This window comes from Fukomys damarensis, unplaced genomic scaffold (genome assembly GCF_012274545.1).
Source record: "Fukomys damarensis isolate Sample0158 unplaced genomic scaffold, DMR_v1.0_HiC HiC_scaffold_19, whole genome shotgun sequence".
Classification (NCBI taxonomy): Eukaryota; Metazoa; Chordata; class Mammalia; order Rodentia; family Bathyergidae; genus Fukomys; species Fukomys damarensis.
In genome coordinates this window covers 38,541,667-38,559,391 of record NW_022900931.1, presented here as the reverse complement: position 1 = coordinate 38,559,391, position 17,725 = coordinate 38,541,667, and the positions used below count along the sequence as shown (strand labels likewise).

The 17,725-nt window shown below is 33.7% G+C and overlaps 1 protein-coding gene and 1 pseudogene across 5 annotated transcripts in view; one reads left to right on the top strand and one right to left on the bottom strand.

The window, feature by feature from the left end:
- The window catches only part of Kifap3 (kinesin associated protein 3), a 164,549-nt gene that overhangs the window by 98,181 nt on the left and 48,643 nt on the right, over positions 1 to 17,725 (top strand). For all 5 annotated transcript variants that reach the window (XM_010615688.3, XM_010615687.3, XM_010615692.3 and 2 more), the window contains 6 exons: positions 2,670 to 2,778; positions 5,734 to 5,846; positions 6,228 to 6,393; positions 6,946 to 7,071; positions 9,591 to 9,689; positions 11,933 to 12,018. In XM_010615688.3, coding sequence (XP_010613990.1) covers positions 2,670 to 2,778; positions 5,734 to 5,846; positions 6,228 to 6,393; positions 6,946 to 7,071; positions 9,591 to 9,689; positions 11,933 to 12,018 — 699 coding nt within the window. The remainder of the gene's footprint in view (positions 1 to 2,669; positions 2,779 to 5,733; positions 5,847 to 6,227; positions 6,394 to 6,945; positions 7,072 to 9,590; positions 9,690 to 11,932; positions 12,019 to 17,725) is intronic.
- Positions 5,187 to 5,307, bottom strand: LOC117286996 (annotated as a pseudogene).

Sequence of the window (17,725 nt, the reverse complement as noted above, 5' to 3'; positions counted from 1 at the left end):
GGTATCTGATACCCAATATGGGACTTGGCTGATTGAACACTATTGCATCTTCATTGCCCCGGCTGAAGCCCTTTAAGTGTTTTCCTGTGAAATTAGTAAAAGATGACAACGGACATAGTTAAAACAGCAAATCCAGTAATGTTTCCTAGTTGTCGGCAATTTCACTCATTTTTGAAGTGCCATGGGTAGTAATCAAAAGCAATGTTTCCTGTTGCACTTGGAGTTTTAACGAACTTGTGTTTGATATAAATACTTCACTTAAAACTGAAGTGTTTTTTTCTATGAAAAGCTAATTCTTTATGATACATTCCCTTCATATTTAGTTCTCACTTCTCAGAGTTTTGAGGATGAAGGTTGGGTAGCTTTTCAAACTGTGTAGTAATATTTTAAAAGATAGTTCCTGATTATTTCTACATGAGATTGAACATGGAAAGTTTTTTTTTTAACCAATTTTCGGGGCAGTTGTCATGCTCCAAAGGCTAACTTGATAAAATATTTTATGCTAGCAAGAAGTATTTTGCCTTGTTAATTGCTTTAATGTAACAGATTTTCATTATAAGGTTTCTCAGCATTAGTAAAAGTTCAGAAGAAATCTTTAATATGTTTTGAATTGTATATTTTTCAACTAATTATAGTAGAGGATTGTCACCTATATTTTTTTCTAATTTGTAACTTTTTATTGACTGTTATTAGCTGGTAATTATAAATAAGGTTTTCAAAGTCTTAAATATATACAGTAAATTGAGATTATTTTTGCAATGGAATCTTTTACAGCATTATTATGCATTAATGTTTCTCTATCAAGTGATTCTTTACTCTTAACATTTGTGATTAAAGAATTGCCCTCTAGGAAAGGGCATAATACATGCCAAGCATTCAACTGCTGCAGTATTTTGTAATTCCCAGCATATACATTATTACATTTTATTAGATGTAACAATATAATGGTATTTAATTTTGGTTTCCTGTTGTTCATTGCTAGCACTTAGACAATGCGGTTGATTTTGTGTGTTGACCTTGTATCTTTTTTCAAACTAAGTTATTTGGAACTAGCATAGAAAGCAATCCAAACAAGACTTAAGAGAATAGAGTCTAAAATATTATTTATTATTCACTTCATATATATAAGGCAATATGCCTGATTCATGAAGCCCTGTTGTTCTGTAAAGGTATTATGCTGAGATAAAACATGGAAATTTTGAGGTTATAAACCCTAAAAATAACTTCCATATAATAGCAATTTGGACTTAGAAAAAAATATATTTACGTATTTTCTTTACATAGTACATACTGTTAATTTATTTTCAATAATAGAAGACTAGCTTCTCTAAATCATTGCATAAAAATTGTTCATTTCTCTCATTATACCAGTGGTCTTATCATGATAAAGCTAGATTAGTGCTAACTGGCATAGGTAGCCTACCTAATATTAGGTAATATCCCTGCACCTAAGGAATTACTTGCAAGCTGGGGATTCCAAGTAAGGAAAATGGCTTATATAAAGTATGGAAAAACACACAACTTTTTTTTTTTTTTTTTTTTTTTTTTTTTTTTGGTCTGCTGTGTCTCAGACCCTCCTTTCCTTTATCATTAAATAGAGTTCTTTTTCATTTTATACCCATGCCCAACATACTGAATTCAGCCTACAGCTTCAGTTAACAATTAGATATGATAATTCCTAATGTAGCTCCAGTTCAGTCATCTTTTCTAAACTCAGGCCTCCATTTATAACTTCCAGCTGAGCATTCTGCACTAAGCTGTTGTAGGCAACTTAAACTCAACTGAAATGAAAAACACCATCTTGCTTTTAAGGCTTTGTCTTAATTTTACATGGGGGGGCAGTACTAGGGATTGAAGGCAGGGTCTTGCCATACCACTGAGCTCCACACCCCCAGCCCTGTGCTACTTTAATTTCCCTTTCTTGTTATATGTTAGTTTTACCATACATATCATAGGCCAGTGCAAGATCCTTGGCATCTTAAGTTTTCCTCTTCCTTAACCCTAACATCTAGTCAGTTATTAAATCCCAGTTTGATTCTGTCTCCTAAACATATCTCTGATCAGTCCCTTTGTCAATCCTCATTGCCATACCTAGTATAGGCATCATCTCACATGGACTTTTCCTGTAGCCTCCTAGATGGTTTCCCACATGTTATAGCCACGATTCAATCTGATTTTTACACTGGCTAAATCTTTTTGGGACAAAAATCTTATCCTGACACTTTCCTACTTAGTAGGTTCCAATTACCCTTAGGATGAAGCCCCAAGTCTTTAACATGTAGTATTTCAAGACCCTGTATTTGGCCATCACCTTCTTCTTTCTCAGCTGTTTTTCATTCTGTACTTGTGCTCTCTTTTGGCTCTTCAGAACTGCTGTGTGTTTTTCCATACTGTGACCTTTGTATAAGCTACTTTCCTTACTTAGAATCCCCAGCTTGCAAGTAATTCCTTAGGTGAAGGGATACTATCTAATTTTGCTTGTATTCTACACTGGACTTGAAAGTTTATATTTAATGTAGAACCGCTAGTTGTTCATTACCTACTCATTGAACAGCTTTTCACTTTTGTATTGAAATATAGATTATATTACATTATTTTCAGTGTTCAATGTAAAATGAAACATTTTATGGTATTTTTTCAGTAACATTTTTTTCTATGCTTTTTGCTAGCTAATGAAGATGCTCTTTGAATGTTCAGATGAACGAATTGATTTGGAACTCATTTCTCTCTGCATTAATCTTGCTGCTAACAAGAGGAATGTACAGCTAATCTGTGAAGGTTAGTGCCGGTGAGCTTCCTAGGTAGCTAACCTCATTAGGATATGGTAATTGAAATTTGATGGAAAATAGATAGAATTATAGTAGATACCTAAATTCTATTTTACTAGGAGTTATAGTGGGTATCTAAGTCACTATAGTTATAATTCTTAAGGGTTAAATAGAATATTCTTATGTCATAAGTGGAGACACCCTTCAGTAACATTTTATAAACCAAAGTTATCACACCCTTCAGTAACATTTTATAAACCAAAGTTATCATTGATTAAATTTTGATTTTTAAAATAATTTCTGGATAAAATGAAGCTTTTATCTGTGAAACAGCCAGCAGTCAGCTACGGTGAAGTGATAAAATACAAGTGTGATAGGTTATTGTTTCTCTACCTTGGTAACATGTAATAAATTATGATATTTCAGAGAACATTCAGTTTTTTTATTTAAAAGGTAGTGCATGTTCATTTTAAAAAATTGTAAATGAGCAAATAAGAAAATATTGAATCTTTTAATCACCCAGAAATAAATGTCAAATTTTGGTGTAATGCTTTTTAATGAACTGTGATTTTTTTCCCATGTACATATTATAAAATCTTCCTTTAAAGTTAATATCTGGAAATGTTTCATCCAACAACAGAATACACATTTTACTGAGCAGTTGCAGAACTTCTTCCAAAATAGACCATATCTTAGGCCAAAAAATCTGCTTAAGTAAATACAAAAAAACTGAAATAATCCCCTGCATTCTATCAGATCTAGGGAAGAAAACTGCAAATTAACAGCAAAAGAAACCACAGAAATTATGCAAATAATGAAGATTAAATTATATATTATTGAATGATCAGTGGATCTCAATAGAAATTAAGAAAGAAAAAGTTCAGAGAATCAAAAGACAGTGGAAGTACATATAGCATACCAAAACCTATGGGATACAGTGATAACAGTTCCAAGAGAGAAGTTTATAACTCAATGAATGTATGTATTAAAAGAATAGAGATAACCCAAATATAATCTGAAAACAGAAGCACTGAATCTACTAAATGACAAAATGGGTAAAACTTAAAGACAAGGGTGTGAGCAAGGATTTTCTGAACAGAACCCCAGTTGCACAAAAAATAACTGACAATCAACAAAGGATATTATATCAAATGAAAAAGCTCTACACAGCAAAGGAAATAACAGTGAAAAGAAAATCTGCAGAATAGGAGAAAAAAATTCTAGCTACTCCTTGGACAGAGCAGATATCTGCATTATATGAAGTACTCAAAAAATTAGATCCCAAAAAATAAAAGAACAGTAAAATATGGGCAGTTGAAACAAACTGACACTTCTCAAAAACAGCAGCACAAATGACCAATAAGCACATGAAGAAAAGTTCAGCATCTTTGGCATTAGAGAAATGCTAGTCCAAGCAACACTGAGATTCCATCTTCTTCCAGAAAAAAATGGCTGTAACTGGAGTAAATGGGAGTAACTCAAAAAAACAAATACTCATTGAAGCTTTAGGGGAAAAGGAACCCCTCTACAGTGTTGGTGGGAATGTAAACTAATACAATCACTATAGCAATCAGTATGGAGATTCCTCAAAAAGCTAAGAATAGAAATTCCATTTGACCCAGCTATACCTCTTCTGGGTATTTTCCTGAAAGAAAGAGTCAAAGTCACAATTATTATATACCTTGAGACTATAATGCTAATAACCAAAATAAATCAGACACAGTTAAATATCTCATAGTTTCTCTTATAAAAGAAATCCAAAAGATAAAGAGCAAAATAAGAATTAGATGATAGAAAAATGGAGGTAGACCTTTTGCAGATGGAAACAGGATCTAGGAAGAAGAGTGGAAGAAGGAGAAGGGAGTAGTAAATAAAAAATAGTAAAGATGTAGTATATACATTTACCAACTTCCTAAGATGAATTTATTCATTATGGGCAACATGTAACTAACAAAAACTTTAAACACCTAAAAAAGACATATTATAGGAACTATTACAGTGAAATACACACACCCCTGTTTATAGCAGCACAACTCATACTAGCAAAATCTTGGAAGCAAAATACATGCCCAACAGAAGAATGAGTAAAGAAAACGTAGGGCTGGGGGGATTACCTCAGTGATTCTGCCACCTGCCTCATAGGCATGAAGTCCCGTGTTCGATCCCCATTACCAAAAAAAATTTTTTTAAAAGGTAAAAATAATGTCATATATAGATAGATAGATACACATACATACATACACAAACACTCGCACTGGAGCACCACTCAGCCATAAAGAAGGATAAATCTGAGTTATTTATAGAAAAATGCATGTATCATGAGACCTTAATGCTAAGTGAAATAAAATTAGACACAGGTTTGTTGCTATTTCTTTGTTACAAACAGTGCTGCATTAATTATCCATTCTCTGCATCTTTAAACATTTCTAGTTACATATTCCTAGAAAAAAATTTCTAGAAGTCCAGTTTTTCTGAGTTAAAAGTATTTTTAAAAAATTTGTGTATGCACTTGATCTTAGCCAAAAGGCCGAGAAGTGATAAAAAAAAATTTGTATATAATGTAGACAACAAAAAATCACAATGTTTGAGTCTGTTAATATGAAATTCTAGATCACATAGAACTAACCTGTATTTGAAAAGAGGAAACAGTATGAGAACAAGAAGAAAAAAGAAAAATGATTGTATGAAAAATAGTATTGACTGGGGACACATTCCTGTGAGGGTGTAGATATATGCATCTAAGTTAAAATGTACACTTAAGGTTGTGCATTTTACTGCACATTTTTTATAATTACATAAAACCATAAAACTTGAAGTAACCTTAGGTGGTGGTGGTGTTGTTTTAGTACCGAGGATCAAACTCAGGTCCTTGCGCTTGCAAGGCAGGCAGTGGAACCACTGAGCCAAATCCCCAGACTGAAGTAACCTTAGTTTTATTGGAGAAATTTTCCTTTTTCTCTTCTAGGAAATGGGCTAAAGATGCTCATGAAAAGAGCTCTGAAGTTCAAGGATCCATTGCTGATGAAAATGATTAGAAACATTTCCCAGCATGATGGACCAACTAAAAATCTCTTTATTGTAAGTATGGTTTTTGGCTTTCTACTAAAATGGACTGTGAATTGGTGTTATAAATGGATATATAACTCTTACCAAGCTTTCATCAAATATTCATTCATGACCCAAATTGGCTCCCCTGTTAGAAACTTCTGTGTAAAGTTAGCTCTTAAAAATCTCAGTCTACCTTTTGATACTGTTTTTATTTTGTGATCTCTGTCCCTAACCCCTCTATATGCATAGCAGTCTTCTTGCCTTAAACCAGCTCACTAGTCTCCCTTAGCAACTTAGCACAAGATTAATAAGAGAATCATGCTTGATATTTATTTTTCTTCCTATCACTCACATTATTAGATTAGTTCTTCTCTTAATATTTAACTTTGTACTAAAATGGTGTTTTATCAGGATTACGTTGGGGATCTTGCAGCCCAGATTTCTAATGATGAAGAGGAGGAGTTTGTGATCGAATGTTTGGGAACTCTGGCAAATTTGACCATTCCTGACTTGGACTGGGAACTGGTTCTTAAAGAGTACAAGTTGGTTCCATACCTCAAGGATAAACTGAAACCAGGTCTGTGCTAAGCACTTTACTTCTGCATAATCACTACGTTATTCCTTTTCTTGTGGGTAAGCCTGCTTAGAGCAGTTTTGTGTCTGCTGTTAAACCAGGTGAAGCATATTCTTCCTGCAGTTCTGCTTTCCCAGAATGGTAGTCGCTAGGTGCAGTCTTTGATGTGTGTTCTATTTTTTTTTTTTTTTTACTAGTAATGTTTTTTAAAACCTTTCCTGTTTTATAGTCTTTTAATCCTGTTTTTTTTTTTAGATTACTAAATAACCCCCTCTTTTATATATATTCACAGTTTTTTGAAGCCTTTAAATAAGTCTTTTATTTTCTGTCTACATTATCATTCAAAGATGTATTTCCACCTTTCTTCCGCCACAAACTGTTATTGGCAAACATGGAAAATTTTGAAAAAGGACAAATTTATAAGCATGTCAAAAATTGATTGGAACTGATGTAATAGCTTTCAATATCTTTGCTGTGTGTTGGAGTTTTGATAATATAGATGAGTTTGGACCAGAACATTTCAATGAAATTTTTCTATGATTTCACTTTTCCTAGGTACTGCTGAAGACGACCTTGTTTTAGAAGTGGTTATAATGATTGGAACTGTATCTATGGATGACTCTTGTGCAGCATTGTTAGCTAAATCTGGAATAATCCCTGCCCTTATTGAACTGCTAAATGGTAATGATTGTAATTTATTTTCATGTTAATTTTTAAATACATTATTAAAATTTTTAAATATAAAAGTTTGCATCAGGAAATAGTATTTAACTTGTTATAGCAATTTATACAGTTAAAAAAATGAATTAAATATACTGCTAGCTGGGACTGGATAGAGTAATATCAAAGAGCTTTAGGTTGCAAATTTAAGAATGTTCCTATAAAGCAATTTGGCACCAGTTTACAGATACCACCCTCTTATTGCAGGCCTTGAATAATATTCTATCATTTCTTCTGTTGGCTTGAGTTGGATTTCTTCTCTTGCACAAATCTTACTTTTTATATTTTATCTCTAAAAGGAAAGTTCATTTAAGCTGATTCTAAACATATTCCCTTCTACGTCCAGAGATGCTACCCTCTGGACTTCCTGCAATGATGAAAATGTTCTATATTTGTGCTGACCAACAAGTGTAATTGCTGAACACTTGAAATGTGGCTGTCAGATTGAGAACCTGAGTTTTTCATTTAACTTAAATTAACTTCAGTGGCTATGGCTTCAGCAATGGACGGTTCAGGCCTAGAAACTTCCCATTACACATAGGGGCCAGGGCTCACTGTAATCTATATTGCAAACGAAATTTATCTGAATCAAATAATTATGAGGGCCAAATTCCCTAGCATCTTACACATTAAAAGTAGCTAATAATATAAAAATTCAAATGCTAATTATATTCCTAAAGAATATACACAGTTCTTCCTGAGTCTCAGTCTTTCCTATAAAAGGCGTATTATCTATTTTATTTTAGTAGACATTTTGAAATATAACATATATAAAGAAAAATACAAAAATTATACAAACTTCAATGCATTTTCAAAGTGAGCACACCTATGTTACATTAGATACATAGGGAAATAAAATATTACCAGTGTCCTAGAAGTACATCTTCCCTCCTCCCAGTCATTACTATCTCTTCCAAAGTGGTTTCTCTCTTTTTATTACTGATATATTAGTTTTGCTTGGGTTTGAACTTTATGCAAGTAGAATGGAATCTGGTTTATTTGTACCACATTATATTTATGAAACCCATCTACAGAATATTGTATGAAGTTTCTTATTTTCATTGCTGTTTATAGTATAGTATTAGAAATAATTAAAAAGAGACACTAGCTAGTTGAATAAAATGTTGACAGAAGAATGAAGATTTCATGCAGAGTTGGAAAAAGTTGAAGTAAAAAAACATGAATCAGAACTGTTGGCCCACGGTGATTTGAGAGAGCTATATGTAAAGTGAGCTAACAGCCACAATATTTTACTATGTTTTGATGTTCTCTAATGTGAGATGACCACATACAGAGGCTATATAACATTGCTTTTTAGAAATACATGATTTTAATACGAAAAAATAATTAGAAATTAAATGAATGAGGGAGCATTAAATATGAGAGCAATAGTAAGATTTTTTAGCCTAACTGGTTGTAGATAGGAGAGATCATTTGGGACAGATTAACTTAAAGGGGCCCACAATGTATTCCACACACCTATTTCTATACTATATTGACCAGAAAATCTGTTTCTAGAATTTGTTGCCTAGAATTTGCAGTAAACTACACTATTAGTCAATCAAATTTCATAATGCAGACCTAAAATTAAATTTCTGTAATGTGTAACTCTTATAAGTTAGTAGATATCAGCTGTTCTGCTAAATTCTTCGTATATTAAACATTACTAGTCTTTATAATTATATGACATTCTTTTTATATTATAGAGTGAAACTACTTATTTCATGACAATTTGTAAAGTTTAATTTTGTGAACAGTATTCAATAAAATGAAATGCCTTTTTTATAATAGTCTAATTTCTATCAAAATCTTAGAATTAGAACATGTGAGCTTTTTTTTTTAATGGTAGCAAACTTTTATAAAAGGTAGAAAAAGAGACTCTGTAGAGCGAGTTTGGGCCAAGTAAAAGAAGAAAAAGGAGTACACCCACAGCAAGAGGGTGAGCCACCGTGCAAGAAGGAAGAGAAGAGAGTAGCTTTTTAACAAGTGGTAGTAAGTGCTGTGATTCATTTCACATTAGGAGCATAGAATTTCATTTAATCAGTTTTCACATGTGTTGGTTGACAAAAGATAGTCTTAAGACTCTTTAAGACTGTGACCTTCACTAAGTTTTAAGAGTCACAGATTTCTTAAACCTCTCATCCTTCCTTTCTTCATGGTATTACCTGATCTGTTGAAATAGATTATCTCAAGTAGCCTAGTGTAATCTTGGAGATTATTTAATTTCTCTTTTTCAAAATCTACATTTTTTAAAGTAATTTAAGTCCAGTCAAAGTTTCTGAAAATACATTATTATGAAATTTCCTCATGGGTCATTGCCATGTAATTTAGAAGAAACATCTAGACATAGATGATGTGTCACTCATGTATTATAATTTAAAATAGTTATCCTGTCTCCTGGTTACTTTTCTTAATCTCTGTTTTTTGATTTGGTATATACGCATAGCATTCTTTCATGTAAACTTTTTGTTTTCTTTCAGCTCAGCAAGAAGATGATGAATTTGTGTGTCAGATAATTTATGTCTTCTACCAGATGGTTTTCCACCAAGCCACAAGAGATGTCATAATCAAGGAAACACGTATCCTTCACTGTTTACAGTAGATAATGATATTTCACAGATTCAGAAAATAGGCATTTTTGGTGGTTTTTCTTACAAATGTTCAAATACTATAGAAAACACTACACTTTGAAATAAATGTGTAAGACTACCTCTTTTCCAAAGAAGCTATTTACCCTAAATTAGTGCAGATTGAGCATCACTAACCCAAAAATCTGAAATCAAAAATTCTCCAAAGGCTAAAACTTTTTAGATGCCAGTATGATGCCACAAGTGGCGAATACCACCTCTTCTAACAGATTACAGTATAAACGAAGGTGCACTAAAAAATACTATATAAAACTATTACCGTGTTATGTGTATCAGGCATATATTACATGTAAGCGAATTTCACATTTAGACTTGACTTCCATCCCAAAGATAACCCATTATATGTAAGTGAATATTAAAGCATCAAAAAAAAATCTGAAGCTCTTCTGGTTCCTAGCAGTTGGGATAAAGATTCTTAATCTTTGATAGGTGGAATATATTAAGAACAACTTTTTTAACTTATCAGATTTTGAGTTCTAAGAAACTTAAACATATAAAAATTTTCTTCTCTGTTAACTTCAATGTCAGAGATTTTGACGGCTGTCTTTGATCCATTGATTCTACATTGGAAACCATTTCTATTCTCATGACTTCAGCTACTTAAATATTAAGTATTTCATATCTGCAAAATTTCTTGAGCCTCAGACATTTGTTGCTAACTGTTCCTTACAAGCCTTCCACCTCAAGAGGTGTAGCATGATGTAAAATAAGTGCATTATAATTAAACAGACCTAATTTTTTCTTTTGGGGTTGTTGCATGTTAGGCAAGTAATCTACCACTGAGCTATGTCCTCAAATTCAAATGACTAATGTTAAGTTACCTTTTGCCACTTACCTGCAAGTACCTCAAAAAAGCTGCATAACTTCCTTCACACCATTCTTATCTATAAAATAGATATGCTAAATAAGACCTTCTACTTTGTAGGCTTATTAAAATACTAGTGGGTTTAAAATGCCTATAGTTCTAAATACCCTAAAGGACTCAGTAAGTGGTAGTTTATCATTATTATATCCACAGGGCACTGTAGTTGCTATCATCCTCTAATAAGCTACAGTTCTGTCTTCTGTCTTCATTGTGAATAATAACAGTATCATCCACACATCCCCTTAAGCTGAGATTTTAGTGTCTTCTCTCTCTCTATACCTAAGTAATCATTCATTCTGCACACATTTAGGAGGTTTTGACCATTTAATTAACAGATACTGATGTATATAATAGTCAAGTCTTTCTCTTCAGAACTCTGAAATCTAATTTGTAAGAGATAGGCAAGTAAATAGGAAATGTAAGACTATAATCCAGTGTGATCAGTGTCATAAAGACATGGGTACATAGCAGTAGAAGTGGTGTTTAGTTTCTTTGGTATTTCTTTTTAATTATAGTTTATTGTATATATTTTTAAAAATCTACTTTGAACTCCACTGCATGAAATCCTTCACTACCCATATGAACAGTCTAAATTATTTTGCTTAATCTGCATAGTTCTGAATAACTAACTGACCCTTCTGAAGTAATATATCTCCCCTTTAACATCTGCAATTTTGGGGATTCTTTCCTGAATTAGTTTATGCTCTGAGTTTCCTGATTTGTTATTTATTCATGTATATATTCTATGACAGTGGTGGCGAATTTAGGGCCCGCATGCTGCAGCAGGCTCTTATCATTGAGAGCTCGATAGGTTTGCCATCGCTGCTTTATGACTTTCTTCATTTCTTTTCTCTTTGAAAATGCTGTTTCCTCTTATGTGAAAATGTTTTATTATAGGGTTTTGTTTTGTTTTTCCTTAATCCTAAACATGGGATTTTGACCAGGATTCTTTTCTGTTCGTTTTTGTATGAAAGAAGTCTCCTTGGACTTTTAGGAAGGCAAGCTAGGACAACTGTTTATAATTACACGGTTCTAGAGCGCCCTCTTCAGTTTTCTAAAAACTATGTCCTTATGAGATTTGCTAACTTTGTTTTCTTTAACAAATTTCCAATGTTTATCTAGACTTTTCTTATATGCCCCCCCACTATTCTTATTAACAAATAAAATGTTAAATTTCTCTGCTCATCTTGTACTAATGATTTTAATTAAATTAAATTTCAATTTAGCATTTTTTAAAATGAGATTTTCTAATATGATTGAAGAGTTACAATCTCAAATGCAGTTTGTATCTTTAACTGTTTGTGTTCAGAAGCTCCAGCATATCTCATAGATCTGATGCATGATAAAAATAATGAAATCCGAAAGGTCTGTGATAATACACTAGATATTATTGCGGTAAGTAATAATATAATAACAAGTAAATAGACTTCTTTTGGGTGGAAAGACATTGTAAACCTAACTTGAACTGTGTATTCAATGATAACAAAACCTTGTAACTTGTTAAGGTTTAGATATTGCTATTACACTAAATTTCCTTTAAAACATTAAGTCTTTTGGCTTTCAGCTATTCATGTTAGAGCTTCATTAAAGAAGTTCTATACATACTCACTTTAAATCTGATATACATGTCATCTTGGAAATACTTGCTTTCCATAGAAATTATTTTATGAGAACAGGATTTTTGATGAAAATTTCCATCTAAACTCATACAATCAGCTTTACAGTTTGGCCATTAAATTAATTGTGTGTGCACACATTCGTGTGTCTTTTGAGGCAGGGTTTCACTATCTATGTGTCCAGCTTGGCTCAAAACAACAGTCCTGCCTCAGCTTCCTGGGTGCTAGGATTATAATATAGGCCTGCACCACCATATGCAGCTAAATATTTTAATCAAATTTTACCATCTTTTCACTTATTTGATAGTTTTTGTTACACATATACACTTGTTTCTTTGGAATGAAAGAAAATACAAACATCTTAGTTATTCATGACCTGGAGGTTTTTAAAGTACCCATCATTAGAGGGATATGACCAGAGAGTGGGTCTAAGTCTTGGGGCAGGAACTTGACACCCTACAGACTTTTCTGTGCAGCCCCATCATCTCCTTCCCAGACTTGGGCCTTATAACAGGAATGTCCCAGATACTAAATTATTTTGGAGATTATATTTATAGCGTATGTTATTACATACAACATGCCTGCTACCTTCTTTGAACTGGATTTTGGCTTAACTTTTAGAAAGTTTCTTGATTAAAAATTTTAAATTCTGAGCCGGGTGTGATGGCACACACCTGTAATCCTAGCACTCGGGAGGCTGAGGCAGGAGGATTGCCATGAGTTTGAGACCAGCCTGGGCTACATAGTGAGTTCCAGGTCAATCTCAACTCAAACTACATAGTGAGACCCTGTCTCAAAAAAAACAAAAAAAAATTTTTTTTTAAATTCTGAATGGCCTTTAACTTGAGCTTTTTGCACGGGTCAGAATGACATTTTTAAAAATCAGTTAACAGCTTTACTGAAAGTACACTGAGTTGGCCTTCTGCTAGTGATTTCATTATGAAACTGAACTGTCACCTATCAGAGCCTTTCTTTTCAATTTCCCACATTTTACTTCAGAAATTCATCTGCTTTTTTTATTTTACTACCTCATTTCTAGTTTAGAAGTAAAAGGGTTTTGATCTCTTAAGTCAAAGAAACTATATCATTTGATCTACCAAGATATTTTATACCTGTAGGCCTTGGGTCATGGGATATATGAATGTAGGATATTTAATACCGCTATAGAAGAGTTTCATGGTTCATGTACTGTTTTCTAATATAGGACTATGTCATTGTATATAAAGTATTTTTGGTAAGAGACAAAGTTGCACATATATATTTATCTTACTTTAAATGGTGAGGAAAGAAGAGAGTTGTCATTTTGTTATGCATGTCCTTTAGCATTTTCTTTTTGTACTGGGCATCAATCTCAGGACCTTGCACTTGTGAGGCAGGTGGCAGAACCACTGAGCTAAATCCCCGGCCCAGCATACTCTTCATCTACCTCTTTCTGAGGAAACATGGGTGGAACATAGCTTGTTTAGTTTTATGTAACTTAATGATAGTTCCAGTTCAACCTTAATATTTAAAATATATATTGTAGAATAAAAACATACGTATTTTTAAAATATACTTATTTTGTGGGTTCAAGTCTCTCATCTTCACTTGGACTCATTCCTACCCTGTGTCTCCTTTCTCTTCTGGCTGCTGTCTTCACTCTCCTCTTTAGAACCAAATTTTTGAAAAATTAGTCTATGTTACTTCATCTCCTCACTTTCCATATCAGACTTTTCAACCAGTGCTAATTCTAGCTTCTGCTTCCACTGCTGCATTCAAGTGTTGCTTACTAAAGTAACCTTGACCTTCATTTTCCTAAATCCAGTGAGTATTTTCAGGCTTTTTTCTACTTTGTTATTCTACTGTCCTCGATGAAAATTTTAAATCCTAGTCATCTTTAACATAAAATCACAAAATTACATGCGTTGAGCAAAATATAGCTAATATCTAAATTTTTTAAACTTTATTATAGCAAAAGACATTCCTGTTAGTCCCCCTCAGAACTCCTCTTTGCTTCAAACACACTTATCCCATCGTTCTTGCCACTTTCTGAAGCAGTTCTGGAGTCCTCTTAAGTGATAGTCTTTACAAGGAATGCTCAAAAGTACCTGGAACATTGCTCCTGAGGTCCACTCTGTCTGCAGAAAGGGAGACGTGTAACAACATTTCTGTGTGTACTCATTCACCTTATTCCCCAGATCTGGCATGGTGCACCTTCTGTTTCTTCCCCAAGATCAAAGTGACTGTGGAAGGTAAATGTCTGGGATCCGTTAAGGACTCTGAGGCAGCCAGAACAGTGCAACTAAAGACACTCCCAGAACAGGACTTTTAGAATGGTGTCAGAAAGTGGCAAGAACAATGGGATAAGTTTTCAAAGCAAGCCTATTTCAAGGGCATTGTTTTTTATTGTAATAATTTTTTTTAATTTAAGCATTCACTGTAATTTTTTTCCCACTGTGATATGGATAGGTATTGTTTCCCCATTACGCTTATTGGTACATTTAAAGCAAATAATACAGTTACATTTATCATTGGGATCTTCTACCTTTACATGATATGTCTTGGTTCTTGTTTTTTCCCCCATACTCCTGCATTCCCTTCATGCCCTTCACCCTTCCTTCACTGTATTTTTCCACCATGCTGCATATATTACATTATTTTCATAAAGAGGCTTGTTAATACAGGGACTTGAAAAGAATCAGCAAAATGGTACATAACTGGTGATATAAATGAAGTAGTAACTTGTTTTAAATAGAATATTACATCTAAGTACAGCTAATTCTGATTTTCTTGCCATGTTAGTAATCTCAGCCAGTTCATTTAACTTTGTGAAGGCACAGTTTAGAAGACTAGAGACTTAATGTAAAGATTAGAAAAATTTATATGATACATCTACCAAGGACATGATCACTCAGTATGTTTTTAAGTTAAACCAAAACTCAGAACTCTAAACTGAGATCTAACTGTATGAGGCCCTGGGCATGATCCTAAGCACCACAAAAAAGGAAAAACAAAAACAAACAAACAAAAAACTCCTAAGATAGGAGTAGATGGTAAATGATCTCTTTAAGACACTGCTGGGATTTTATTTTCTAGTGTTCTCAGCATATCTATATTGTATAAGAAATCCAAAATAGGGCCAGGGATTTAGCTCAGCAGCTCGGTGGCCTGCCTTGCAAGTGCAAGAACCCAAGTTCAATCCCTGGTACCAAAAGAAAAAGAAATCCAAAATCTAGTAAGAATGGGATGTGTGTGGTTCAAAACCATTTATCTTTCAGGAAACAAATTTCTTTGGCACTCAAGACAGTGTGGAATAATGCTTAGAAAAATTAGATGCTTTTAAACCTGACTTCTCTTCAAAACCATGTAAATACTGCCATAGTGGTGATGTGTTTAATGTAGTTATGCCCAAGCCCTAAACTGATGAACTGAAACAGCTGTGTGATGGTGGTATTCTGTGTACCATGGAGAATTACATTACTTGTACTACATGCTGCAGTCTCCCGCCTCATCAGTAAGTCATTGCCTCTGTGACTAGGTTTCTTAAAGCTTGGGGATGCAGAGCTGTGACTATAGAGAGGAACAGAGAAGCAAGAAATAGAAGCCTTGGCTGCTTGGTCTTCTGAGAGATTGCAAGGCAGTGAACCATTACATTTTCTCTTGAGCCTTGAGAATCGTAAAAGGAAGGATAGAATCTAAACATGTGATCTAGAGAGTTTCTAGTAACACAGTTAAACTTTGATTTTACTATATTTCCTTGACTTTGGCTAAGTATTTGAGAAATTCAAAGTTCCTCCCAAAGTGACAAGAAAAAAAAAATCCCTCCTCTGACATTTCTGGGTTATCAAGAATTGAATGAATGTTTATTAAGCACATACTATATGACAAAACTAAAATAGACACTCAGAATACAAGATTCAACAACACAAAATCCCTTGAATAGGAAAGATTCAGTCTTGACTAGAGAATGCCAGGACTCTCCGTTAAGATACCATGTCTTCCACAAATAGTACTGGTGACTATCAACCAATGGTCCATGCTGATGATATACCGTATCAATAGAGTATTCATGAAGAGATACACCTGCGTTCTGTGGTAACAGACAGATGTCTCTTTCTGGGCAGCGCAGGCCAGTGTGTCATTTGCTATTAACACAGATTGTATTATTGAGATTTTGAATGGTAGCTCTTCCTCTTAACTCTTAATTATGATCATGGGCAGAGTATTATAACCTCAAATTAATATCTCACTCTTTTAAACTGGGAAAAATAAAGTGGCATTTCATTTAAGAACAGAAAAAAAATCACAATAAGGCTGATTAAAATGAAATAAAACAAGATGTTTAAATTTAGCTTCCACTTCATTGTTAAGAGTCACCACAGGGATTTCCAGGAAAGCCTGTGTTAGGCAGAAAAACTGGCTTTATTACTAATCTTGCCAGCACAGGAGGGGACTTTAAAAAGCATCTCACAGCTGGGCATGGTGGCTCTCTCCTGTGATCCCAGCACATAAGAGGCTAAGGCAAGAGGATTGCCTCCATTTCAAGGCCGGCCTGTGCTACATATTTGAGACCCTGGCTCAAAACAAAACAACTCATACACCTGACAAGCAGTTACAGAGATTTTATAGGATTAATACCAGGATTAGAATTCAGGCCTTCAAAAGTCAAGGAATGAGTAGGAACTGAGTAAAATTCAGTAAATGGCCATCACTTTAACAGTTGTACAGGTTGGACGTGGACACAGAGCAGGGATTTTTAAACAAGGAGTTGACAGAAATGTCTAAAATCTTTCAAGAGCAGGTAGAACTGATTCTTGCCTGTTTTGTAGGGTTCATAAATGTTAATTTGTTAGTGTACATTTAATTTTTAATTTTTCTTAATTTCATACAGATTGGATTGAGGTTGGCTTTTTGGTTAGCCATATTTTGTAGCTCAAAAAAGACAGAATTTAGGATATTTTTAGCTTGTTAGAATTTATACAAAGATATGTATGTACATAAATGGATATGTGTATTTTTGCTTGTTTCTTATGCATGTTACTTTTTTAAATGACAACCCTGACTTGACTCAAGTATAATAAGAAAAATTTTTTACTTAAGTTTTATTTAGTTTTCTCTTTTCCTTTGTGGACTGCTTTGGCATATTTGAAATGATCCTGCACAGATTGGCTTCCTCAGTGCTTTCAGCAGAGATTGCCGAGGAGGTAATTGCACTTAGAGGTCTGGTTAGAATACACCGTGGTCAAGACTCACGGTCAGCACTTGGGACTGTTCTGTTGAGAAACAGTATGTGCATAGAAATCAGCAACATTATTATGTGTGTGTGATTATGTACATGTCTATATGTACATATTGTTGGAAGAAATGTTTTCCAAGATATAAAAAGGTTTTTTAGCAGCTATGGCCTTAATGAGCAGCTGAATTAATCTAGACCTATAAAATTTAGCATGAAAAATTATATTAAACAAACCATGTTACAGTCCCAATTAGGCGTCTGCCACTTTAAA